Here is a 27,223-nt window from a genome sequence, read left to right as displayed (position 1 = left end):
GGTTCATCTTTGCTGTCAAATCATTTTGGTAATAAGCTGGTGAATTGTTGTACGAGGCACAGTTTGGTGCATCTTCCTCCACTGTGAGGAACAATGGATGAGGAGAAGGGTCGCCGCCGGTCCCGGGGTTGCAGCTCCCTGGAAAAATGTCTGATATTTCTTTTTGTGGCCATGACCTGCGCCTGCATCGGCCTTGTGGTCGTGTACTTCAATGAGAAGAATGACTCCTCTACTCTTGCAGAAGGTGAGTGACTAAGAAATTGAATTGTATTTCATTTCAATGTGGTAACAGCAATTAAGTTGTTTCAATCCCTCTCATATTTATTGTCTTTTTGATTTTTTTAGTTCTTATCATAAACAATCCAAGTATTTTTAACTAATTAATCTTGATCCAAGTCTCAAACTTTACTAAAATTCAAGGAAATTTGGCCTCTGAAGTCTTCCAATTTGATTAATATGAGGGACCCTGATTAACTTAAGTAATCATATGCATTATGTATGTAAATTAAGGTATTAAATCATACAAATAAATATTTCAAATGATACAGTTCACAGTTCTTTATAACTATTTTATTCAACCTCACTTGATCTGAATTATAAATTCACTCCGCCTCTCCCCCAATCCCCTGTCCACCTATTTGACCAAGTGACCTGAGCTAAATTGGACATTATAAGGTTGTTATTTCCCTTTTCTATGTTTTGCCCCTCTTAAATATTATTACAGTAGATAAACATGCTTTAAATACAATTAAACATGCTGCAAAATGTTTGCTATCTTGTGAGCATAGTCCCTCTCAGATAAGATAATAATCAATTACACCTAACCTCACAGTGAGATAAAAATATGACAGTGACGTAATTGAGAACATTTCACAAAAAATTACTAGAACAGGATGTTTGTATTAGAGGTTTCAGTGCCTCGTTCACACCTCTGAAGCCAGACACAGTTTAATGTGTTGGAGCTGTGAGGGAAAACAAACCACACAAAGGGTCTAAAGTGAGAGGTTCCTTAGGCCAAGGATTCAGAGGCTGAGCAACACTGAAAACATGTTGTCTGATTAGACCCGAAGTCTCTTTTGAGTGACGAGTGGCAGGGTCAGTCAGTGTTGATTATATTGGCTGAAGAAGGTGATTTATCACAAGGGACTGGGTGGCTATTATTATCTAAATGGACATTTGAGAGTTGATGTTTAAACAGTAACGTATAATGGCAGGGCACACAAATCTTCCCCAGTTTTATCTATTTCTTTGTAAGTCTAAACATACAGGGGCATGCAACTAACAGTGAGGGCTGTTTCATTTAATTTTCTGTGATGCATTAAAAGAGTCACTGCACCCAAAAACAGATGGCTTTATTATGTTCTGCCTGAACTACAAAATATATTCCAGTTGTTTTGTTGTTTTAAACAGAGCTGAGCTACAAACAGAAGCTGCTGCAGCCACAAGGGACAGCGTGCTGCTGCTGTGGATGAGGACATCCTGTATAATCAATGCCGTTGCCAAGGCATCTCAATTGATTTTAATTTTTCACTGCAGAAACCATGAGGTGTCTTTTAATTATAAGAATTGAATGGTAAACATTTTCCCCTCTAAGCCTTCAGTGTTGATTTTTGTGTAATAAGGTATTAACATGATGTCTATATCCAAGCTAGCTAGTGGTGTGGCAGGATGGTGAACATGGTAAACAATAAACATGCTAAACATCAGAGAGTTAGCATTCTACATTCTTAGCATGTTAGCATGTTAGAATAGAAAGCTTTTATGGTCATTATACAAAAATACACAATGAGATTGTGTGATGGAACACTGTCACAGTGCGCAAACGAGGACAAACAAACAATACAAACATATAGACAATCATACAAGGAGGCAATACATAATTTAAATAAAGAAACTATAAAAAATGTTTTTAAAGTGCTCATGAGTTGGTTAACTAAAATGATGTTGCGCTTGGTGGCCCAGTTGTAAAAACAGTTTTTCAGATTGTTTGTCCGTGTTTTAAAACTCCTGTATCTCCTACCTGAAGGCAAGAGCGAGAAGAGTCTGTGACCTGGGTAGGAGTAGTCCATTATAATAGTCTTTGCTCTGCTGAGGCACCAGGAGCTGGATATGGCTTCCAGAGAGGGCAGAGTGCAGCCCATGGTTCTCTCCGCCATTTTCATAACCCTCTGCCGGTGCTTTTCTGTCCGCAGCAGAACAGCCAGCATGCCGCACGAGATGCAGTATTCAATATTCAGCCATACAGAGCTACTTGCTTCAGACTCTCAGTCTTGAATTAAGTTGCTATAATTATAAATGTATACAACATATACATGTGTCCTTCATTTCCAGGGCCGGACTCAGGGTGTGGTGGTCCTATGGAGCTGTCCGGAGAATCGGGAACCTTCACCAGCTCTAACTACCCCAAAAGCTACAGCAATGGGCAGAGCTGCGTCTGGCAAATCACTGTGGACCCAGACAAGGTGACAGAGATCAACATAAACTAAAACATTGACCTCTGTAGAGTTAAAGCCCTCCTAAAATAGTCCGACACCCTTCAAGTGAGATGACAAAACATATATAACTTAGGCAGATATAAGTTTATTTTTGCTGAACATTTCTCCCATTTAGATTTGTATGACTTTTTATTAAGACACAACAACAGGATATTATCTCTCTTTACTTGTGATCAAAAAACCTCACTCAGACAGGGTGTTCTCCAGGGTGTGTATTTTAATCAGTAGAGTTTGTTGGGGAAACCGTCTAATGTGAGGCCAAGCAGTGGAGGACGGCTCGGATGAAGGCAGTGGCATCGGCCCGGACAGATGGCTGCCTTGTCTTCTTCATTTTCCTTAGCTCTCCTCCCCAAAACCACAGGAAGAAACTAAACCCTTGATTCTTCCTTCTCTCTTTGCATGGCTGAACTTCCTGGTGCTGTGGCATCTTTATCTGTTATTTTTTATGTCTACATCTTCCTTTTTCTATCTTCAAACGCACATAAACATGCATAAAGGCAAACACTTACATATTGAAATACAGTGCAAACAATGTCAGATCAGAGGTCATTTTTATCTTAAGCTGTACCTGTTGTTTACAAGGATTTTTAAAAAAGGTGGCTTAAAGTAACTTGCTGCATACCAATTGAATAAATAAAAAAACACATGAGGGGCCGTTGTATAGCTCATTTGGCAGAGCTGGCGACCCATATCCTGGGGCTCAGTCCCTGAGCGCAGGACCCAGGTTCGGAATTTGGCCAGCCACCATATGCCGCATGTCGTCGCCTATCTCTCCTCCCTTTCAACACTGTCACTTCACTAAAGCGTGCACATGAAATTCAAGTTCTCAGTTGTACTGATGTATTTGCAATCACACTTGGAATTGCTTTTTGAAGTGGTGAAGAAAGAAAAGAAAGAAAGATGGAGCTTTATTAAGGAATAAGGGGAAGGGGAAATTCAGTTTTCCACTCTGATTTTTTTTATACATACAATACACACACATATATGCACACATGCATTTTGAGAGGATCCAGAGCGGAGAGGCAGCCAGTCTAGCCGGCGCCAGGGAGCAGTTTCCGCATTTGGTGCCTTGCTTAAGGGCACCTCGGTAGTGGCCCAGGAGGTGATCTCAGATCAGAATCAGAATCAGAAATACCTTATTCATCACAAACTGGGAAATGTTTTCGTTGGAGCAGCAAAATACAATATGGAGCATAACAAATAATTCAAAGTAAAAATAAGAAATATACAGATGTAGGAAATAAAAATAAGAAATATACAGATGTAGGAAATAAAATAAGAAATATACAGATGTAAAAGATGTATCTGGCTCCTCTCCAGTATCAGTCCACACTCCCTCTTTGTTGTTCCGATCGGGATGTGAACCGGTGGCCCAAAGTCCAAGTCCCTACAGACTAGACCGCTGCCGCCAGTAAAGGATTTTTCTGTAAGATATCACGCCTGAATGTTTGTATTTATTTGTGTATCTTGTAAACAGGTCTCTTTTTAAATAGGGATCCTAATCTCAATGAGACTCTGTGTTTAAATAAGGGATTACAAATTCACAGGCTGTTTGCACATACTGTATGTACACATGAATGCAGTTACATTTCACAACAAATGTCTCTTGCATTCCCTGCCAGCAGCCCACATTTTTATTAACTTCTCAGATCTTCAAAATGAAACCCCTCTACATGTTTGTGTTGCAGGTGATCCAACTGCAGTTTGCTGATTTTGCTGTGGATTACACCAATCTCTGCACGGCCGACTTTGTCACACTTCGAGACTCTCTGGGAATCATTGGTAAAGTATCTAAGGGGTTGATAGATAGATAGATAGATAGATAGATAGATAGATAGATAGATAGATAGATAGATAGATAGATAGATAGATAGATAGATAGATAGATAGATAGATAGATAGATAGATAGATAGATAGATAGATAGATAGATAGATAGATAGATAGATAGATAGATAGATAGATAGATAGATAGATAGATAGATAGATAGATAGATAGATAGATAGATAGATAGATAGATAGATAGATAGATAGATAGATAGATAGATAGATAGATAGATAGATAGATAGATGGTAGATAGATAGATAGATGGTAGATAGATAGATAGATAGATAGATAGATAGATAGATAGATAGATAGATAGATAGATAGATAGATAGATAGATAGATAGATAGATAGATAGATAGATAGATAGATAGATAGATAGATAGATAGATAGATAGATAGATAGATAGATAGATAGATAGATAGATAGATAGATAGATAGATAGATAGATAGATAGATAGATAGATAGATAGATAGATAGATAGATAGATAGGTAGATACAGTATATGGATGGATAAACAGGAACACACCCGCTCTGTCTGCATGCAGTGTCAGCTTTGATGTCATGCCCTGCATCATACAGACTCATGCATGGACAGACTCAGAAAGTGAGCCACACAGTCCTCTGTCCCACTGCACAGTGTTCCTCTTACAATAACACGCTGCTGTTTCTGCATCCCGACTGCAGAGCTGAAACCAGTGCATCACAAAAAAATCTAAGATTACTGTTCGAATGATATACATTTTATTACATATTTCTCCATTTTGGAGTACGCCATATTTACATAAGAGGGCGACATTTGTAAAATGATTTCAATTGTGTTCAGACTCAAATTCATTATTAAACAATAATTCATAATAAACAGCTTTAGATATTTGAATCACATGTTGAATGCCCCCAATTCCTCTACATAGGAGCAGGGCGAGCACAATAAAAGACACACATAACATTTTGTGTCATTTTGAGGTCATTTTTTGTATCAGCCAACAAGCCAACTAACCATCCTGGGTCTGTCCATAGGACTGAAACGACAAGCCTCCTTTTCACCGTATCGAAGAATAAGTTGTGGATTATTGCACAAGGTCTTTCTACATGAATTGTTTTGGTATTTTCAGGCAAATACTGTGGCTACAATAAACCGAAGACGGTGGTGTCTCTTACAAACCACCTGACCGTGTACTTCGACACCAATGACAGAATCACAGACAGGGGATTCCAAGCTGGTTACAAAGCTGTGGCTCCAGCGCTCGCACCAGGTAGGAACAAGAGTTGAAATCCATTTCAGCAAGATAATGGCCTCGAATCTGACATAGTGTTGGATGTCTTTCCGATGAGTTTGAGAGATTGACCTAGAAAGTAAATGAAATTAATGCATGATGAAAAGAGGGGTAGGAAAAAGGTAATGAAAAAGGGGGTGTGTAGGTGGGGTATCCTTGAGGTGTATGTGGATCTGAAGTGCCTTTCATCCCTGCGGACAGAAATAACTGGAGCTGGTGGTTACCTCCAAGGAGACCAGGGGGATCTGATGACTCCCGGCTATCCAGAGCAGAACTACCCGGACGGAGCACTTTACCAGGTAATCACACATGAGGAAGAAACACAATACAGTAAAATCAAATGTGACAGCTACATGGTATCTGAGGAAGCACTGCTGACTTTTATATGAGGATATCTGGTTGTAATCATATTGCATGCACAGTTTTCACTCACAGGGGAAATTCAGATTACATTTGCTTGCTTCAGCGATATACAGTATATTTTTGTCAGCTTCAGGCATAACAGAACTAATCTCTAGGCGAGTGGATCTATTACTTCTTCTTGTTTTACAAAAATTACTCTGACATAAGATTTGCAAATATTCCACCAGTTTGGATATGACCAAAACTTGATTTAGATTATCAAATGCAATATTATGTTGTTGTTGTTTTTTAGATTAGGGGTACCTTTTTATTTTAAATTATAATAATAGTAAGATTGTCCCTTTAACAAAGTACCTTAAGGAGTTTTATTCATGTTTTAAGCAGCTTTTACTTATTCACTTAAGCTAATTTAACGCTAAAAAATGTCTTTCTTCTACATGAACCATGTTGTGTTAATAATGAATCCTTGCTCTTCTAAACAAATTTACAGATTTCACATCAGCATCTCAAAGGGAAATCCAATAGCAACATCTTGACAGCTTTTGTTGACTTCATCGGTGGTCGGACCAAATAAATCAAAGTCCATATTTATGTCAGGGGTTGCACGCTCGGTGAGGCGATGAGTCATATGCTGTCATTTGGCTGCCATGTTGATTTTTATCCTGCTTTGTTTTAGCTTGACAGGTCACCACCTGTCCGAAACCAGAGAGGGATTAAATTAGCTATGATGATGTATGCATCAAAATGCAGCTAACGAATGGGGGTGATGTATCTACAACCTGCAGTAAATGATGGAAGTGTGTGTGTGTGTGTGTGTGTGTGTGTGTGTGTGTGTGTGTGTGTGTGTGTGTGTGTGTGTGTGTGTGTGTGTGTGTGTGTGTGTGTGTGTGTGTGTGTGTGTGTGTGTGTGTGTGTGTGTGTGTGCGTTTTTACTTCATCAGTGGAGGATCACAGTGCCTGAAGGCGAAAAGGTTCGACTGACATTTACCTCCTTTGACCTCGTCCCTGAGGTCTGTGGAGATTATATTCAGGTTTACGACGGGCACAAGGCCGGCGCTTCCTTAATCAGTAAGCATGACATTATACATGTATCCAGTACGCAATGAGGAATGTACTTTCCCCCTTTTTTCCACCAGTTATTTTTACTTTGCTTTGTAAGATCTGCCTTTTATTTTCATAAATCCCTGTTAATGTATCATACTTTAGCAATTTAAGTCTATTTTCTTCCTGCTTCAAGGATGAACTGAATGCGCAGCGCTGTTGTTTTTAAGTTTGTTGTGTTACATACCACAATATCTTCAGAAATCATCAGACACTATGTCCAAGCTAGGTTATTATAATGCAAAGGACTATGATTGAATTTCAGTACAGACTGTGGCCTTTGTTCAACATTAGCAATGTCAACTTTGCAGGCTCATAAATAAAAGATGAGCTCAATTAAAAGTTTGAGACTTGGTAGAATGAGGTTCTGGGGTCTATTTTAAACCTAATGAATGAAAGTCTCTCTGTGGCATTAATTCATTGTCAATTATCTAACTTGAAATGTAGGGATGTTTTTCTGTTATTGCACAAGCCTCTGATTATCTCTTTTTAACTCTTCCACATATAATCAATCAAAGGTAAATTCTGTGGGGGGGCGATCCGAAGCCAGTTGAGACCAGTGGCAATACAATGGTGGTCCGATTCTTCACGGACAAAAGTTTGACCTCAAAAGGATTCAAAGCAACTTACACCAAGACCAGCCTCCCACCTGTTTCTACCACCACCCGAGCCCCCTCCTCCTCCGCACCCAAACCCTCAACCACCACACAAACCCCAACAACTTCTGGTAAGCATTCACCTCAAAATGTTATGTTAACCTTATGTTATGTTTTCCTTTGTGTATGCTTAAAATAGGCCACTCATAATTCAATGATCAACATAACCTTTCCTGCATGTCAATATTTATATTTGAGTTTAAATTAGAGGTGTCAAAATATATCTGTATAGATGATAATGGTAATGTTATTGTGTTGTAGTGTGTCAGTGGTCTGCAAAGGCCAAAACGCCTCGATTGGACTCCTTTATTTACTTCCGCAACACAGTGTCATCACTATGTAGCACTTGCACTTCCATTGGTTAGAGCTCCAACAATTATACATGATAGGCTAAGGGGTGGGACCTTTCTACGCGGTTGACCAATCACAACAAAGCCGGTCAGCTAACCAATCAGAGAAGACTGGGCTCTGGTTTCAGACAGAGGGTGAAAAGAGGTGCTGCAGCACAGGCAGTATGAAAAGAATAACGCAGTTTTTGAACATTAAAGCATGTCATGTCACCACAGAGGCAAATAAATAAAAGATATGAAAGCAACAATGAGTGTAATATGGCCTCTTCAATAACACAGATATGATCAAATAATCCACCTCATATTTTAACTTGTGTTACTTTGCCAAGAAAAGAGGCATAATGCACAATAAACAGAGTCAAGATGAATTTGACGATAGCATTTGTATTTCATTTTTTAAAGATAATGCCATATTTCTGTATATCAATATAGCTGGTAACAGCAGATATACATATTTAATTGTCTCATTAACAATTAACAGCATCAATATCAATGTTGCTTCACCAACTTCTCATGTAAATTGTCCAAAACAACTCTCATTATTTTTTGTTGAAATACTAATCTAAGGTTTACACTGTTGCACAATAAACAACAAAATAATTTCCTCTGTGCTCAGTTGATCTATGAGGGTTGTTAACAGGCCAATGAGAGCTTGTTGATACACCTTATATAACTGTTGTGCCTCGTCGTGCAGTTTTACCTGCAGCTCTAATCAAGTGACAGCTTCCAAATAAAGATAAATGCTTGTAGCTCTATGCGTAGGAGTGGGGAGATCCCCCTGAGGTTTATTTATTCATCACTCTATTCAAGCCAGTGACAGACCGCTTCTCTCCAGTGGCTAATTAAGGTACTACATAATGATCTTGTTAATGAGGTTAGTTTTTGGCTCAAGCTGGTCCCTGTCAACTGTTAAACCAAACGAGAATAATCACTATTTAAGATGCTCGAACAGAAAACACACTTTGTTTCCTGTTATTTTGCAGGAGGTGATGTTCCAGTCATTCTTTACGGGCGTAAAGGAGAGATCCATTCCCCGGGTTATCCAAATGCATATCCCGCTCATGTTAGGAGCTCCTGGAAGATATCTGTGCCCAAAGGATTCCTGGTTAAACTGCAGTTCACTGACATGGCCATCACAGGGGAGATTGGACAATGCAAGGAGGACAAACTGGTCATCACAGATAACTACAGCACATTAGGTGAGCCATCACTTTATCTTTCACTCATTTACATCAATTACACTTGCTGTTTTTCTTTTGAGTTGTTCTTATCTTTTATAATCTTTTATAAGTTGTACATCCTTATCTGTTTGTCTTTAGTTTACTTCTTTGACTCCCAAATGCAGCCCATATTATCTTAGAAAATCTGTGCTTTATCGGCCACATCTGTATTTTGTGAAGCCTGAATATCACAGAGTAAAGGTTATATAAACTCCCCTTCTTCTAAGATTTTTACTTTGACTGAAAACAATTAAGTGTTAGTTAAGTCTTTCACATAATTTAATTTCATACAGTCCTCTTAGTGACTTGAAATGTGACAATGAAGTTGATGTGGAGAAACAATATCCACAGTGAATGATACATAAATGAAAATGAAGTATTTTCCTGTTGCCTTAAAATAGTTTGTTCATATGCAGTTTATTTTTAAATGCACTGCTAAGAGTATTATTTTATTATGCTATATTATATAAGCAATAATTATGGGAACTTTGACTTGTGTTTGTTGCACTAGAAAAACAGCTCGGTACAACAGTTTCTGCCCCCTGCTGTAAAACTGTTGATTATGATCTTTGATAACACCTAAGCCAACGACCTCTCCTCATTATTCACTTCAGTCGCTGCAGTGAGGCTGATACAGCTTTATCTATAGCTGAGTTCTCAAGGACTAAAGCACTGAGGAACAATCACACAAAGATACAAAAGGCCATATGGAGGTTTGTGTTTATATGTGAACAGACGGAAATGAACAGCTGCAAGGGGTCTGTTGAAAAACTGATCAGTCTAAAAAATGGGATACAAAGATCCCTCAAAGCGAGACGACGTAATTTATGAGAATGGCACAATAATCCTTGGCTAATGTAATTCAAAAAGTTTATTTACCTGTAGAAATACCGGGCATCTTGCATTCTAATAAAGCTGTAAAGTGAATCAAATGTGGAAGTGCATTTTACCCAATGGTCTTATGGTCTTATTAGCTACATGTACATTTCAAGTCTTCTTTGGCCACAACATGAATTTAACTGGTCCTATTAAAAGTAAATCAAGGTAGTAGGCTTTAGTAGGCTTATATTGCTGACTCTACATCTTTAACCTCCGTCCTCCCTCTCCCTCAGGCACACACTGTGGCTACCTTCTCCCCCCCTTGGTGGTCGGTGCCACCAACACAATTTCTGTCAACTTCACGTCCGACAATCGCCTCACAGACCGAGGGTTCTCTGCAAAATGGGAGGCTGTTTATCCTGAAGATATTGCAGGTACAGAGGACTTACACACACATAGGGACACACTCACACTTGAGGCACACATTGCTCAGGCAGCTTAACAACTCGTTATGACCATAAAACCTCACACCTCCATCACATATTTACAAAACCAGCATTGCGTAAGCAGGGTGAAATCTGTGAAAGCACAGGTCAGAGTACAGTATGAAGCATAAAAAGCAAGATTAAAACCTCCTTTATCCTTTTCTATATCATGATTATCAGCCAAATAACTTAAGATCCCAAGTGCAGAGGTGCAACAAGGACTTGAATTATAAAAACTTGGTTCATATTTTAATATTACCCTCAGAAATCTCTTCTGAACGAAATTAATGTAAACATTCATAAAATGTTTTATAGCTATTTAGTTCTTGAGTAATTGTTAGCAGTTAGTCTACTCTTAACCACCACACCATTAATGACAAGAAATGTTCTACCGCATGTTTGATTGTTACATTTGAATTTGTAATAAAATGTATTTGAAAGGGATTTTGTCATTTAACAGAGCATGAAACGTATGTGATACACGGAGAGTTTGCACCTATTGTCCCTATCAAATAGTATAGTCAAATCACGCTACACTTTGAACACACTGCAGAAATACAAATTCAAAACCATATTTCTTTGTTCATTTACAGTAAATGTGTTTAAAATGGGTCAAATCTGGTTTGTCCTTAGGCCAGGACACAGAGGTGAAATTAAATGAGTAAAAATGGAAATTAGCAGATGATGAACCTGGAAAAATGCTATTACTGTTTCTTGAACTTCTGTTTTTTATATTCAATTGTAATGCTGTAATGTGTTGCTCAAAACTCTTTCTTTTAATGCTTCATCTGTAATTCAACTATATGTATGTCATTATAATCACACATAAATGACTCCCTCTTTTTTGGCAGAGATCCAGGGCTGTGGCATTTATTCCAGTGAGGCAACAGGAGTTATTAAGTCCCAGAACTGGCCGATGAACTACAAAGCTAACGCAGAGTGCATGTGGTACATTGCTGTGCCTTTGGGGAAAAAAATCACCCTGACATTTACCCACTTTGACCTGGAAGCCAAAGATTTCATATCATCCAAATGCTTTGATAACATAGTAGTGTACGACATCGATAGTGTGACTAAGGCTCTCCTTCAAACACATGGTAAGTGAGTCACTACATCATCCCCAAACCATTCATATATTTTATCACAAGTCAAAAATGTGTTCTCCCTGTATCTTCTCTTTTACTGATCACTTAGCCAGTGAATGTGTATTATCTCTGTTTCACTTTATTCATATTGAAAAATATGCTACATTTTAGGTCCATTTTGTGGGACTAAGCTGCCTGCAACTATCCTGACAAAAAGCAGCATGCTGGTGATCCGTTTCCATTCAGACTTGTTTACTGAGTCTAAAGGCTTCAGGGCCTACTGGACAACAAACCCCAGTTTGCCTGCTCCCACTGAGCCACCAGTAGCACCCAACCCCTGGGACGACATCTCCATAGGTAGAGTATCTATTTCAGCCTGATAAAGCTACAGTAATCTTAACAGAACCTTTTTGCCTCTTTTTGTGCATTGTTTTGGTTTGTGGTTGCTCTAATTAACCTCTTTAACAAACACAGCAGGCAGCTTTCATCTCAAAAGCTTTGATAAACTGATGTTACTTTACTTACACAGAACCAAACAGCAGACAAACATAGCAACTAGCTATGAGCATGAAACGAAGGCTGTTACATTAATGGCTTATTTGGAGACTATGCAACATAATCAAGTTAGTTCCAGCATCATTTCCTTAGTTTTATAAAGACTTTTACATCTTATGCAATGAGCTACAAATGTATTAATTAACAACAACAGACTGATTAATACTGAAAAGAATAGTTGCAGCCGCAAAGAATGCCAGACATCACACAAAACAACATGTGTTTTATGTGCCAAATGTGAAATACTATGTTTTATATGTGTAATTTAGCCTTACATGTGGGTCCCTTGATCTCACCAGCTGCATTTTACTGTGTCAGGTCAGCAGAGCAGTATTCTACAATAGTCCCAATGACCAACATTTAGTTTCCAACACCTCCTTAGAGGCTGCACAGAGACCTTCTTTATATTTATCTGATTTACGCTTTCCTTCCATCCTCACTCCTTCTTCACAAAAAATCCCCCTCCGTCTCCCATCTCCTCCTTGCTGTGCTTAGATGTGCAGTAAAACAAGGTGTTATCATGTGCTGAGAGCACATTGTGAAGTGACCTGGTGCTTTACTTTTTCTTCTTGTAGGCTGTCAACCAATCCTCATTCCTCATGTGGCGATGAGCCCCAGGTGGCCCGGGCGCTTGCCAAGCCATTTGCTGAAATAGAGTTTTATAGATGGACTCTGCTCTGCTTCCTCTGGGTTTTATTTCCACACAGCCTCTTACTAGAGATTCCCTGCGTGTTCAGCAAATAAAGACTATATACCAAGAGGGAGAATGGGGGAAATGTGGCTGAATTGAACAACTTCATGTCAACTCCTTTTAGGACCAAAATAAACTTGTTTTATATGTTCTGATGTAATGATGTCGAAGAGTCTGGCCTGGAAATGCTGATTTCTTTTTTTCAAAAGTCCAATTCAGGAGCCATTTTTGGTTTGCAGCAGTAGCATGGTACTATGCGTGCATGATAACACACTGAATTAATACATTTCTGCATACTAGTAGATTAGTGAAAGCCACAAATTAGGGACAGTACTGTTAGCCTGGTGTGATTGAAAAAGTATTTACACAAATATGAACAGCTGTAGAGCGTAAGTGCCAGTGATTGGAAGCCACAGTATCTGTAAGCTGCAGATATGTTCTCTTTTCAGGCTTTGTTGATTCACAATCAACACCACAAACTGGAACAGACAACCAGACAAAGGATAGATTGCAATGTTTTTTTTTCCTATTTCCTAGAGTGGCCCCCTTGTGGGAAACCAGCCACCCCTCCCTCTGTTACGTCGCGCATTGTGAACGGAGAGCCCGCCATGCCACACTCCTGGCCCTGGCAAGTGTCCATGCAGGTAAAAGTCTACCATTATAAAAGCTGTGATCTCACATGAAGATTAATTCATTTACAGCAAATAGTATCAGTGAATACACAAGGGCACATTCTAGCACAGCAGGGTTAAGTTATTCATTAATAATGTGACAAATAATTTATTCCCCATCCTCCTCCTTTCTTTATTTCATATTAAGATTTGACTGATTGCATTAATATGTTCTTTCCAGGTCTGGCCGGCCAGTCGCCCAGAACCCACATTCTTCCACACCTGTGGTGGTACTCTGATTCATAGGAACTGGGTACTGACAGCAGCCCACTGCTTCATAAAGTAAATGTTCATTTCAGTCTTCATCACATTTACAATATTTTTGCAGAAATGTTCAAGCTGAAGCTCCCATTTAATTGCTTTTCTGTAAAGTTGTTCTCAAACTTCCAGGCTTTTCTAATCGCAGAAGGCAGTAGCACTTGCCTGTGCTTTTACCTCAGGCTTCAAGTGCAAAAGCAATGCTTGTTAGAGATGCCTCAATGCACTGGCTAATGATCTACAGTAGAAAGAGATACTGGTGCAGTAAGGTGCCTTCAGGGACTATATATATAGATTCTTGCTGTGAGCAAGGATGAATGCAAGGTTATGAACTTAATTTAGTGTCCAAGAAAGTGAAATGGGCAGAAACTTCACACTCCCCTCTGCCTGAAACGCCTCCATTGGACTCCTCTGTTTACCTATGCGATACAGTGACATAGCTATGTAACACATGGGCTTCTATTGGCTAGTGCTCCAACACATTATAGGCAAAGGGGCGGGACATCTGTAAGCCGTTGACCAATAACAGCAGAGCCGGCCAGCTAACCAATCAGAGCAGACTGGGCTCTGGTTTCAGACAGAGGGGGACAAGAGGAGCTGCAGCACAGGCAGAATGAGAAAAATGAAGATCTTTTTGAACATTAAAGCATGTAAAAAAGACAAGATAGAGGATCAAAATACAAATATGAACCTGAAAGTGACAACAATAAGGCCGCTTTAATGTAATTGTTTGGCTATGAACTGAACTGAAAACTAATTGCATTAAATCAGTTGCTCTAAAACTGTATTTGATCCTCACAAAAAATGTTGTTGTCTAAAATCTTTTTACTCTTTACTGAGACACACATTGTTATTGAGAATTTATCATTTTGAGAGCAAATTATTGGTATCCAGTTCCATAAAAATACTTAATTTAAAATCAAATGATTCTGTTCATTTTTTATGCATACAAGTTCAGTTTCTGGTGACGCATTTAAAAAAAAAACAAAATCCACATAGACTTGTATCTTAAGGTGGTCTGTGTTTTATTATAAACTGTGAGGTATTGATCAATCATCTGGTTTCTTCCCCAGCTATGCTGACGAGCTGCAGCGATGGAACATGTGCCTTGGCAAACACAACCTGACCTTCACAGAGCCGAGTCAGCGCTGCTTCAATGTGACTGGTATCTATCGCCACGAGGGCTTCAAGTATCCCACAGTGCCCACGGTGGAGTTTGACATTGCCCTGGTCAGGTTGGACGGGGATGTGACTCCCAGTAATGAGATTTCCTTCGCCTGCCTTCCCTCCGTGGACGAAGTCCTGCCTGCAGCCAAGAAGTGCTACGCCACCGGCTGGGGAGATGAGACTGGTGCTGTTTTCTGCTTGTTAACTCCTTATTCATTTAATTAATGAATACAATATTACACCACTTGAAGGGCAGTGATGTAATATTACTAAGGATATATACTCAATTAATGTCTGTACTTAAATGTTGAGATTCTTCCATTTTTATGCTTCTTTATATTGCTCCCCCACATTTTGGAAGCCTCACATCTATCCACCTTATTTATCTGACATAAAAAGCCAGAAGTTATTTTTTTAAGACTTTGGTGAATAATACAAAAATATAATCGACGTTATGATGGATTTTTATGGATAAAGATAAAACTATTAATCCTGTGGTGAAATTCACCAGATAAAAAGAGCTACATTTGATGTGGCCCCCATGCTGTTCTGTAGGCAGTCAATGCTTGAAAAAATGTACCAGCAGTATAAATGGTGAAAACAAGCTCGACCTCTGCCAGTGATGAAAGCATGAATGCATTTATTGTAATCCAATAGGTTCATATTTTCATCTTTAGATCGTTAATTCAACATATTGATTACTATTGTGTTTTGATGCTGACACTTTTGAACTTTTAAGAAAGTAAGTAAGACCTTCAATGCTGGACTTTTGGTTTGAAAAAAGTAATTGTTGCATTGTAGTTTTTTTACTGTTCAGGAGTCAATTCACTTTTAAGCTAAACAAAAAGTTGTTGTATAGTTTGCATGCCCTCTGCTGGTCCTAATGTGCAAATACATCCTGTGCTTCCCAAGTGTTTAATGTTGATGATTTGTTTAAACAATCTGAATTGTTTTGTGTGATTTTCAGGTGATTCAATGAATGCTAAAGTTGCTGAGGCTCTCAACCAGGTGGCCCTGCCTGTTGTTCCGTATGATACCTGCAAGAGGATGGACTACTGGTGGTTCCAGGTCAAGACTACCATGATCTGCTGCGGATACACCCTGCCTGATGAGCTCAAGTCTGTCTGTCAGGTAACACAAGCCCTTACAAAAGAACAGAGTACTTGAGATAGCAGGAGAACAATAAATTATAAAATTACAGTCAACAAGTTAAAATAACATGTAGAAAAGCTCAAATTAAAGTACATTTGTGAGGCACAATTTATCAACAGTGCTTTTCAACCTAAAATCATGAATACATCGTGCAAAAGGAAGGAAATATAGACAGACAATAATAGAATAAAACAGGTTTAAAATACAAGAATAACAGGATTTAGACCATTCTGATCATCAATGAGATGACAGTTCTTGCACGTGTCTAACTTTAAACATGATGTTTAACAAAACTCTCATGGTGTTTTGGATGTTGATTTGTGACTTTGACAGGGAGATTCTGGAGGTCCTCTGGTGTGTCAGGACAGCGCCGGTGGACCCTGGGAAGTTCATGGTATCACCAGCTTTGGCCCTATTGGATGTATAATGAATAAGAAACCCTCCGTGTTCACCCGCTCCTCAGCATACATCCCCTGGATTGAAAATGTCCTCCGCAGAGACATATACAATGAGCACAGTATGGATCCAGCTCACCTTCTTTCAACACAAACTAAATGTGGTACCAAGGCAAATTGTATAACTGATTTTCACCTTCTGTCCTCCCCTTGTAGCCTCTGGCTGTGGAGGGCCAAAAGAACTGATTGGCTTTGACGGCACAGTGTCCTCGATGGGTTTCCCTGGCAGCTACAACAACAAAGCCCGCTGTGAGTGGACCATCCAGGTGCCCGATGGCCAAGTGGTCCATCTGCATTTCAGCAACTTCTCCCTGGAGGAGAGTCAGCTGTGCATTAATGACAAAGTCAGCATCAGAGACAGAGTAGGAAGTCTGGGTAAGTAAATATGTCTTCTCCACAGGTGATGGGAATGAGTCATTCATTTATGTGATTCATTTACTTTGTTACACAGCAGTTATGGTTTAAAAGTTATTTATTTTTGCGTTTTCAGTTGAAATGGGTGTGGTATTATAGTTGTACTGATAAATGTGCTGGTATTTATACTGTATAGATCAGTACTTTGATCTGTTTTATAAGTGTTAGCATGATACTCTAACATAGTATCTTCTAATATACTAGACACAAAGTGATGTTTTTAGTTTTTTGTAACCCTCCAAAGATCTAATACACTGAAAAAAAACAGGAAAAATGGCTTAAAGAGAAATAACTTAATATATTTAAAGTTCCAGTTCTCTCTTTTTTTTTACGTTTGCCTTCACCTCTCTAATAGTTGTGTGTTTCACTTCATATTTTAGTAAAGTGACTTATAAAACATGCTGTATGAATGTAAAAATGCATATATGTCGTGCATGTATGTCATAAAAATGGACATAGGAGAAAGAAGTAATGGGTTAGCAATAAAGATGGGGATATGTTTAAAACAGCTTTCGTTTGAAAGCTGTTAGAATAGAGGATCCTTACAAAAGTCATCCAAACACTTCTTCATGTTTATTTCTCTTCAGGCACACACTGCAGTCATGTTCCCCCGACAGACCTGGTGAGTGATGGAAACAAGCTTCACATCAGCTTCTCCTCCAACGACAAGGTGGTGGACACTGGCTTCATGGCCACCTGGAGGGGAGTTTCCCCCACGGAGGGTAAGACGGGAATGAAGTACACCTGACAAGACGCTGAGGGAATAACCTCCAGACAAAACGAATGCTTCTCTTCTCTTTTATTCTCTCCCACACAGCTCCGTGTGGAGGGAGCTTCAACACTGCTCAGGGTGAAATGACCTCTCCTAACTGGCCCAATGACTACCAAGCCCAGTCTGTGTGCACATGGCGTATCAGCATTCCTGCAGCAAAAAGTGTCCATATAGGCTTCACGCACTTTGAGCTGCAAGCTGCAAACATGTTAGGAAACTGTGTGGACTACGTGGAGGTCTTCAATGGAGAAACCATGGCCTCATTAGGTTGGTTAATGCCCTACACATTCTCTTGTGTTAGTTTAATATCATTATCAATGCCTGTATAAAGGTGAAAAAGCACTCAATTTCTTGTCTGTTCTGTAGGTCGATTCTGCGGCTTTGCACCTCCGTCCACCATCACCATACCGGGTGGAACAGTCGTCATTCGTTTCGTTAGTAACGGAGTGGATCATCAGAAAGGTTTTCGTGGTTACTGGACCACTGATGCCAGTGTTGTCCCGACTTTACCTCCCCCACCTCCTAACCCATGGGATGACATCATTATCAGTGAGTGTGGACTCCCCGCAGCCCCGGCTCTGATGTGTGTTGTGATCTCATGTGGTGGATCCACGTTTTAAAATGCAGCTTGGTGAATTATAAAATACAAATATTTGCTCCACTCAGATGAATTTAACTACCACTGGATCATCGGCACGTTAAATGAATCAGAAAGGATGATATCCTATTTATAGATAATTCAATCGTATATTTTCTCCTCCCAGCCTGGCCAGTAGATTGTGGAAAACCATCAGTGAAGCCCAAATCAGCCGCCATGAGGGTGGTTAATGGGGAGCAGGCGATCCCCCACTCCTGGCCCTGGCAAGTCTCCATGCAGGTAATGTTAAAATCTCCTGTTTCTCTTTGTGGCTGACCGACAGTCATTGAGAAGAGCTTTTAATTTGAATAAATGTATATTTCTCTTCCCCAGGCTTCACCAATGTTACCCATACCTTACATGCACGGCTGCGGAGGTTCTTTGATTCATGAAGATTGGATCCTAACTGCTGCTCACTGTTTCATGTTGTAAGATGAAACCACAGAGACACCTTCAGTACATGTATTTTAACAGTGCAACCATGATCAATGGTATTATGCTAAACATAGATTTATTCATGTTTTTTCAGCTAATTCTTAAGCTTTCTGACAATAATGTTTCACTGAAAATCTACTCAACTGATAGACAGATGTTGCTCCTTTACTGCTGGATGTGTTAATAAGCATCCGTTTGCTCGCAACTTCACACAGACGCCACTAATGTGATGTCAGTGTGCTCACAACTTTCCTCTGCCTGGTGGGGAAACATATTGCAAGCTTGACAAGAGCTCTAAAGAAACTTGTATTTTTATGTTATCTTGCCTACCAGCAGTTTTGTAAAGTAACTAGGTACATATACTCAAGCAGTGTACCTTAGTGCACATTTGAGGTACTTTTACATTACTTAGGCCTTTTCTTTACTGTAAACATTTACTCCATTACAAACTTTAACTTAATTTTACACAAGTAACTTTGCATTGGGTACCTTAACATTAATACTTTAATTTTGCTTATTATATATGTAGTATAGTAATTACTTTAAAAGGAATATTTTTATAATGTTGTATAAGTTATTTTACTTAAGTAACGATCTGAATACTTCTTCCATCACTGCCTACCAGGTTGCACATTAGCAAAGTGAAAAATAAACCAAGTTCTAAATTTCACCTTGAATTTTCCACCTGCTTCCCAGCCCACTGAATAACCCCTCGTACTGGCGCATGTGTTTGGGGAAGCACCACATGAACTCCTCCATGGACGTCCCCTCGGCAGAGGAATGCTATAAGGTGGACGGTATCATCCGCCACGAGGGGTTCGTGTACGAGCAAGATCGCACCGACATCACCAACGACATCGCCTTGGTGCATTTGGCAACGGCGGTCAACATGACGAAGGAGATCAGCCCCATCTGTCTGCCCAAACCCGGGGCTGTGATGCCCGCTGGGACGCCCTGCTATGTCACCGGCTGGGGCGACGAGAAAGGTACAAAGTGATGATTAATTTGCTGACTTATTTATCCAAAGCGACTTACAATGACTGAGCATACAAACTCAGAACAGCAAGAATAATGAAAGTACATACGCTTCAAGTAAGCCAAACCTTTTTATGTTTTTTATTTTAAGGGCCAGTGTGCTTTGTTGTGGAAACCCAACCCACTGTCTATCATTGAGGAGTGTTGAAAAAACAAAACAATAAGCTGGCTTTCTGCATCTGGCAGCAGTGATGTCTTATTTACTACTATTTGGGGAGTTTTCATAAATGTGATCATCTTTGTTCATACCCTCTACAACAACATATAATCCATGTTGTAATTGTATTAAGTTGTATATTCTGTACACAGTGGCGGCTGGTGGAGTTTTCTCCAGGGGGGGCTATAACTCCAAAATGTATTAAAAAAAAAAAAAAAGCAGGCATACATGTACTAAGGTATCAAACGAGTGTATTTACATAAATGAAAACAACAAAAACAACATTATAGATGGATAGATAGAAGTGCAAAGAGAAACAAGTGCGATATATAGAGTATGTACAGTATATGCAGTTAAGAGTGATTATGTAAAGATAAGGGCAGTATAAAGAGGTGGGAATAATTGGCATAGTATAAACAGATGTAGTATGAACAAATATACAGATGTGCTATATTACTATACAGATGGCCAATATACATATATAATAAATATCTATCTATCTCTATATCTATCTCTCTATCTGTCTCTAGATATATCTCTATATTTAAATAATATATATCATATATAACATGGACAATACACATACTTTATGACAGAAGGCTGTGACGTCAGCCCCGCCGCCAAATCCAGCTGCATTCAGCTCGGGGCGCAGGAGAGGTGCGCCCCAACATCGTCCTATCTCTTGTATTGAAGAGGAGCTACTGCGCATGTACAACCTTTAACGAGAGTCTATGGGCAAAGATTCCTGCGCCCCAGGGCGGAAATACGTCACCAATCAGACAATGTCAACGAACGAAACAACTTTACTCATCATTAACTATGAGATATATTTCGAAATATTTTTATTTTATCATTTCATTTTTATTTAATTTGTTTATGTCTTATTCAAGGAAATGTGGTGAGAGGTGAGTGGTGGGGCGGCGCCCTAGCGCCCTCTATTGGCCAGCCGCCACTGTCTGTACACAACATCTGCTGCACGTCTGTCCGTCCGCGTCCTTTTTTCCTCCCACTTATTGTTGGCTTTCTTATGGGAAGTTTTTCCTTGTGCACTGCAAAGGTTACTGTACAGTTTCTAAAGCTACCTGTGATGGATGTATATTTGTGATATAGGGAAATGTAAACAATTTGATTGACAAACTTTTACTGTTCACTTCAACCTCAGGAAACCTGTTCCCCAAAGTATCCGACAAGCTGAATCAGGCAGCCCTTCCTATTATCGACTTCCAGACCTGCAGTAAACCTGCCTACTGGTGGGACACCCTCAGACCCTCCATGATCTGCGCAGGCTATGAATCCCCAGATGAGCTCAAGTCAGCCTGCCAGGTGAGAGGATACTTTCAGAGAGAAACGGTCTAAAATAAAACACTGAGCTTTTCTCACACATTATATAAATGTCCTGGCCTGGTCCTGGTTGGGTCGTCTGTTGTGTAACGCCCTTTAAGCTGTTTTGTTTTTGATCAGTCAGCCTTGATCACAAATGTCTGCCCGGTATTTAGCCGTAATTGGACAAAGATCATTATCTGTTTGCTATAATGAGCGAATGTGCACGTAGGGACATGGGAAAACACGTCACCACAGTACTGAAGGCTATTCAATTTCAAAAGAGCTTTATAAAAAACAACACTGACATTTGCCTCCCTGAAGAAATATGTCATATTTTTGATTAAGAATTACCTTTACTACTTCCAGGGCTCAGAGATGATTTATGGCGGCTGTCAAAATCAAATGTTCACCTATGCATCTTCTCACCAGTGCAGTCAATCTTTAGTGACTTACCTCTCTTGCTCTCCCATAGGGGGACTCTGGAGGTCCTTTCGCCTGCTCAGCCTCTGGAACGACATCCTGGGAGGTGCATGGTATCGTCAGCTTTGGAGCTCAGGGCTGCATCAAGGACAAAAAGCCCTCAGTGTTCACCCGCGTGTCCGCCTTCAGCGACTGGATCGACACCAACATCAAGAAGTTTATACATGAGAGTGGCAAAAGCTACTAAAGATCATATCTTGAAATAAAGATTTTGACAGTGATTGATGCTCATATCTGTCATTGTTGGTCTTAATATAGGGTTACCAGCTTTCTGCTAAAGTATTCAGACTCATGCTGTTAATTACCTACCTTATCTATCTCTTCTGGCCGGTTTTCAAACTTTATTTTCATATCATTTTAAAAATAAAGAAACAAGTTTTTAAGGAATTTAAGAAAAACAAATAAAAAATGTGTCTCTTAAGTTAGAGAGCTGCATTTGGCACATGGAGCCATGTGTTTTAAGTACTGATTTACAGTGGTATGCAAAAGTTTGGGCACCCCTTAGGAAAACCACTGCATCAGTTTGTCACTTGCTGAGCTTTTGAAGCAGCAACTTCATTTTAACATATGTTATACCTTATGGTAACAGAAACATCTCAGTAGTGAAATAACTTTTATTGGTCAAACAGAAACATGTTTATGTGCATTCAAACAAAAATAGGCATGTGCATAAATTTGGGCACCCCTAAGAAATAATTCCATTAATATTTAGTATTGCCTCCTTTTGCTGCAATAACGGCCTGTAGACGCCTCCTGTAGCCACAGACAAGTCCCTTAAGCCTGGCAGGTGGTATTTTGGCCCATTCTTCCACACAAAACGTCTCCAGTTCAGTCAGGTTTCTTGGCCTCCGTGCATGGACAGCCTTCTTCAAATAAATCCATACATTTTCAATGATGTTAAGGTCTGGGGACTGGGATGGCCATTCCAGAACATTGTACCTGTGCTTCTGCATGAATTCCTTGGTGGATTTTGATCGGTGCTTAGGATCATTGTCCTGCTGAAAAATCCAACCCCGGCGTAGCTTCAACTTTGTGACTGACTCTAGAACATTCTTGTCAAGAATCTCCTGGTACTGTAAGGAATTCATGTGGCCCTCAACTTTAACAAGTTTTCCAGTACCTGTGCTAGCCACACAGCCCCATAACATGATAGATCCTCCACCAAATTTTACAGTGGGCAACAAGTTCTTTTCATTGAATGCAGTGTGTTTTTTTCGCCATGCATACCTGTTCATGTTATGACCAAATAACTCAATCTTGGTCTCATCTGACCACAGTATTTTGTTCCAAAATGCTTCTGGCTTGTCCAGATGTGCTTTTGCATACCTCATGCGACTCTTCTTGTGATTAACACTCAGGAAAGGCTTTTTGCACATCACCCTTCCAATGAGCTCTTCCTGGTGCAAAGTACGCTGGATTGTGGAACGGTGAACAACTACACCATCAGCAGCCAGATGTTGTTGTAGTTCTCTGGAGGTGGTCTGTGGCTTCTCTGTGACCATTTTCACCATCCTTCGCCTGTGCCTTTCCCCTATTTTTGTCGGCCTACCACATCTTTCCTTCACACGGACTGTTCCTGTGGCCTTCCATTTCACAACTACGTTTCTGACTGTGGAGACAGACAGTTTAAACCTGTCAGATAATTTTTTGTACCCTTCTCCTAATTTATAATGTTGGATTATCTTAGCTTTCAGGTCAGTGGAGAGTTGTTTTGAGGTCCCCATCTTGCCACTCCGTAAGAAAGAACCTAGGCCAGGCACAGCCAGCTATTACCTATGTTAAATAGCCTTTTTCATGATTGGTTCCACCTGTCTTTGTAATTGAAGGTCTAATGAGCTAATCAAAGCAATTTTGTGCAGCAACCTGTCAGCTATAAATCCGTACAGGTGTTGAAATGAATGCTATTTATAAGGGTGCCCAAACTTTTGCACATCCCATTTTTTGCATTTTATTTTATTATAATAAAACTATATAATGCTACCCTAAGAATTTTGGTCTGGAAAACACTAAAACGTCTACATCTTTGTAGGAAAACAAATGTTGTTGCTGTGATCTTCTATTATAAAGGAAAAGCAAATTGTCATGAAATCTCAGAGGGGTGCCCAAACTTTTGCATACCACTGTAAATAATAAACTTCAGATCCATTTTTATTGCATTTTACATCAGATGTATAAATGTTCATTTTATAATATGATACTGGTTTACATTTCCTCAAAAAGTATTTTATTATAATAACAATAATAATAGCTAATGGATAACGATAACATTTTGTAGAATCATTTTAGATTTTTTATTCTTAAGACTATTTACAACAATAAAAAAACATTTGTGTTTTATTTTGTGCTGCTAAAGTTTGACATCAGCTTGACTTTATTTCTCTCTTTGGCCGTCCTCTCAGTTCTTACAAGCTGCCTCCTCCTTTCTTCCCTCACTTGCATGCAGATGAATCCTGCAGGCACAGATTTTAAGTTTTGGGTTTTAACCCCTCAATCACATGATCACGCCACTCGACCAATAGGAGAGCTCGGCTCAGATTTCAGTCTAGGAGGAGAGAGGGTAATAGAGAGAGAGAGGAAGAGAAAGAGACAGGACTAATCTGTGCTCATGGGCTGGAAAGAATACAGCCTGCCGGTTTTGACAGCACTTTTTTACTCTCTTTCCTGCCGTGGATTATCTGTGTAGTGTTTTTGGAGTATTCAGATGGCATATTTCAAGGTTAAAGGGATTCCCACCACTGGGAAAATCCAAGAGTGTGTCCTGGAACAGAGTAAGGGGAGGAGGGAAGAAAGCAGCAGTTTCTCCCCTCATCTTTGCCTCCGAAGGCATTTCTTCTGTGGAAGAATGGGGGCAGGAGCTCTGACCATCTGTGTGAGTAAAAACTACAAAGCCTGAGTGTGCTCAAAGACTTTCCTTTCAACCTGTGATTAAGAGCTAGAGAATGCATAACAGGACTGTGTTGCTCGGTGTCAGTCTGCACTTTATTAAGTGATGGTGGTTAATGTTCTGTTAGACAGGCAGGGACAAATCCCTTCTCCCTAAAGTAAAACTAGTGTTCCCTCCCTAAATTCAACTTTGCTCACTTTGCATGACTGCTGGGATCAAGAGGAATACCTCCACTTGCAGTCTTAACAGAGAATGCCGATTCCTTGCCAGACAGCACTGCTTCTGACATTCTTGTACAACGCTAAAGCAGTGCATAAAACATAGGGATAAATACATGTACACGTTTTTACCGGTGCCCCAATCAGGTCACGTTTTTTTTACCAGAACTTAACTTTTGAAACACTACACTACTCTACTTTCTGAGTATTTTTTTAAAACGGCATGTCTCTAGCAGTAGACTCTCTGACTTAAGCAGCTGTTGCCTGTGCTGCTTATGCTACCAGTTGCTCCAAAGGCCACCCACATAGGGAAATAGAGTCAGAGACATGGGGGAGGGAGAGGGTGGATGGTCCGGGAAGGAGGGCACATGCTTGGGCTTGCTAACCTCTTCACGAGCAAATTAAAGACACAGGAAGATGGCCCTGCCTGTCAGGGGTTTATTTGTATTTAACCTCTTGAAAATGACTTGTTTACAGACTGCACAAACTGTGTCTCACCCTGACACTTTGAAACACTTCTGAACAGGAGAAAGCAGACTTTAAGAGTCAACAGCTTCTCTTTATGGTCCCATAACAATAGGTCTCTATCTCACTGTCGGAAGGTGAAGATTGAAAATATTTTAAGGACGGGGGAGGGTGGAAGAGGATGAGGATTATTAGGCTAATTACAGCCCACTGTCCTGGTAAACAAAAGAGGCAATTTTGGGGTACCAACAGGAAATGTTTCTGTATGCTTACACACAGTCTCTGTAGCTGTTTGTATGCTAAGAGACAGCTTAACAAAACCCTTGAAATTGACTGTAAACACGTTTAATCATTGATATTAACTACTGCTTAAAGGAAGGGGAGAGTAAGGATCCTGATGCTTTTATACGCTCAGTAGTAGAAGTTTGTGTTTGTAAGGGACCCTGTCAACAACCAAGGTTTTTAAATGTGGTCCAACACTTCAGCTCAGCTTTTGTGGAAAGGAGGAAACACAGATTACATACTGTCTGCATATAAATCCTGTCAGATTTAAATTACTCTCATGTACAGTATGTATGCTGTTTCATATTTCTTCAGTGAGAATTATCTTCTCTTACTATGGTAACTGCCTTTGGAAGTTTGTAGATATCTATTGTTAGCGCTGTTGATAACATTGTGGTGTTGTTTAGGGTTCGTTGAAATCATAGTAAATCACCATTACCTTTGATATGATATTGGTAATTTACCTGAGTTGATTTGTGTATGTGTAAAGTTATCACCAGGGGTTATCACTGGATCACTGTATTCTGCAATGCAAACACAATACTTGGTGTTGTTGTTTGTGTTTGTGTGTGTAGGCATGAGAGTAGACAGATTTAGGGGACATCTGTTCAGTGAGGTCTATCATAGTTAGACCTAGCTCAGACCGGCTTAACTCTGCATGAGTGGTAGTAGAACTATAGGGACAATTTTTCAGCCTTGAAATGTTCACCTATTAGTCTCTATACAATGATGTGACCTAAGTACTTTATTACCTACAATGGAAACCCATACAGTTTACTTTAAAACTGTATTTACTTTTATTTTATCCCTGTATGTTGATTTAAAAAAATGTACTTACCTTTAAAAAAATACTTCAGAGTCATGTGAGCTGTCATGCTTAAACGGTTGATACACAGGTAGCTCAAGTAGTCCCTTCTGCTGCAACCCGGGTCTGGCTTCCTTTTCTGCGTGTTGTCCCCTCTCTCTGTCGTTACTTTCGGCTGTTCTATCAAAAGAAGGCAAACAAACCCCCATGAAATCTTAAAAATGTTATATACATCTTCCTTGTACCATACATTTACAAATATTGTAATAGTTATAGACGAGTTGTGTGTAAATATAATCATGGCTTACTTTTTGATATAACCTCTTAATATGCATCCTACTAAAATCTTCTCCCATCTGAAAAGCTACTTTATTAAAATACAGCATGTCAGTTGAGCCTAAGTGCTATATTTCAGGCAGTCATTGAAGAACGGAGGCGTACAAGATAACATCCAAGTGTACTTAATCACCCATTCACATTCATCAGGAAGGTGCGATTGGCATAATGACAGAATAAAGTGCGTGAGCTCCATTAACACATTGTCTGGACAAGCTTGTAAGATGTATTAACATTGACAGAGCATCTGTCATGGTAAAGATCGTCTCCTCAGCAGTCTTTGCACCATCTGTGAGGTGGGTTTTAATCAGCTGATTGGAGTTTGGCACATGCTCAGACCCATTCTGTCTAA

General features: G+C 39.7%; 2 protein-coding genes across 5 annotated transcripts in view; both read left to right on the top strand.

Annotated features, from left to right (window-relative positions):
• zgc:154142 (uncharacterized protein LOC555481 homolog) lies at nt 1-22,348 on the top strand. Its single transcript, XM_063883102.1, is given in 26 exon segments — nt 1-244; nt 2,332-2,462; nt 4,184-4,277; nt 5,439-5,579; nt 5,802-5,899; nt 6,905-7,031; nt 7,583-7,600; nt 7,603-7,791; nt 9,054-9,269; nt 10,403-10,543; nt 11,446-11,691; nt 11,851-12,036; nt 13,463-13,569; nt 13,778-13,878; nt 14,928-15,205; nt 15,989-16,152; nt 16,507-16,690; nt 16,785-17,003; nt 17,630-17,764; nt 17,860-18,081; nt 18,181-18,363; nt 18,579-18,691; nt 18,785-18,879; nt 19,583-19,872; nt 21,241-21,401; nt 21,874-22,348. Coding segments are annotated over 26 exon segments (4,185 nt in total). The 5' UTR covers nt 1-93; the 3' UTR covers nt 22,069-22,348.
• Nucleotides 22,349-24,513: 2,165 nt separating this feature from the next.
• fam13a (family with sequence similarity 13 member A) overlaps nt 24,514-27,223 on the top strand; it is a 48,698-nt gene continuing 45,988 nt past the window's right edge. Inside the window, exon 1 of one of the 4 annotated variants that reach the window (XM_063883968.1) lies at nt 24,514-24,750. In XM_063883968.1, the coding sequence (XP_063740038.1) occupies nt 24,583-24,750 (168 nt within the window). In that variant the 5' untranslated portion in view covers nt 24,514-24,582. The remainder of the gene's footprint in view (nt 24,751-27,223) is intronic. The other 3 variants (XM_063883970.1, XM_063883971.1, XM_063883972.1) reach the window with 3 other exon arrangements.

This window comes from Eleginops maclovinus, chromosome 5, assembly GCF_036324505.1.
Source record: "Eleginops maclovinus isolate JMC-PN-2008 ecotype Puerto Natales chromosome 5, JC_Emac_rtc_rv5, whole genome shotgun sequence".
Lineage (NCBI taxonomy): Eukaryota > Metazoa > Chordata > Actinopteri > Perciformes > Eleginopidae > Eleginops > Eleginops maclovinus.
The sequence above is the reverse complement of the archived record's forward strand: the minus strand, read 5'-3'. Positions and strand labels throughout refer to the sequence as shown.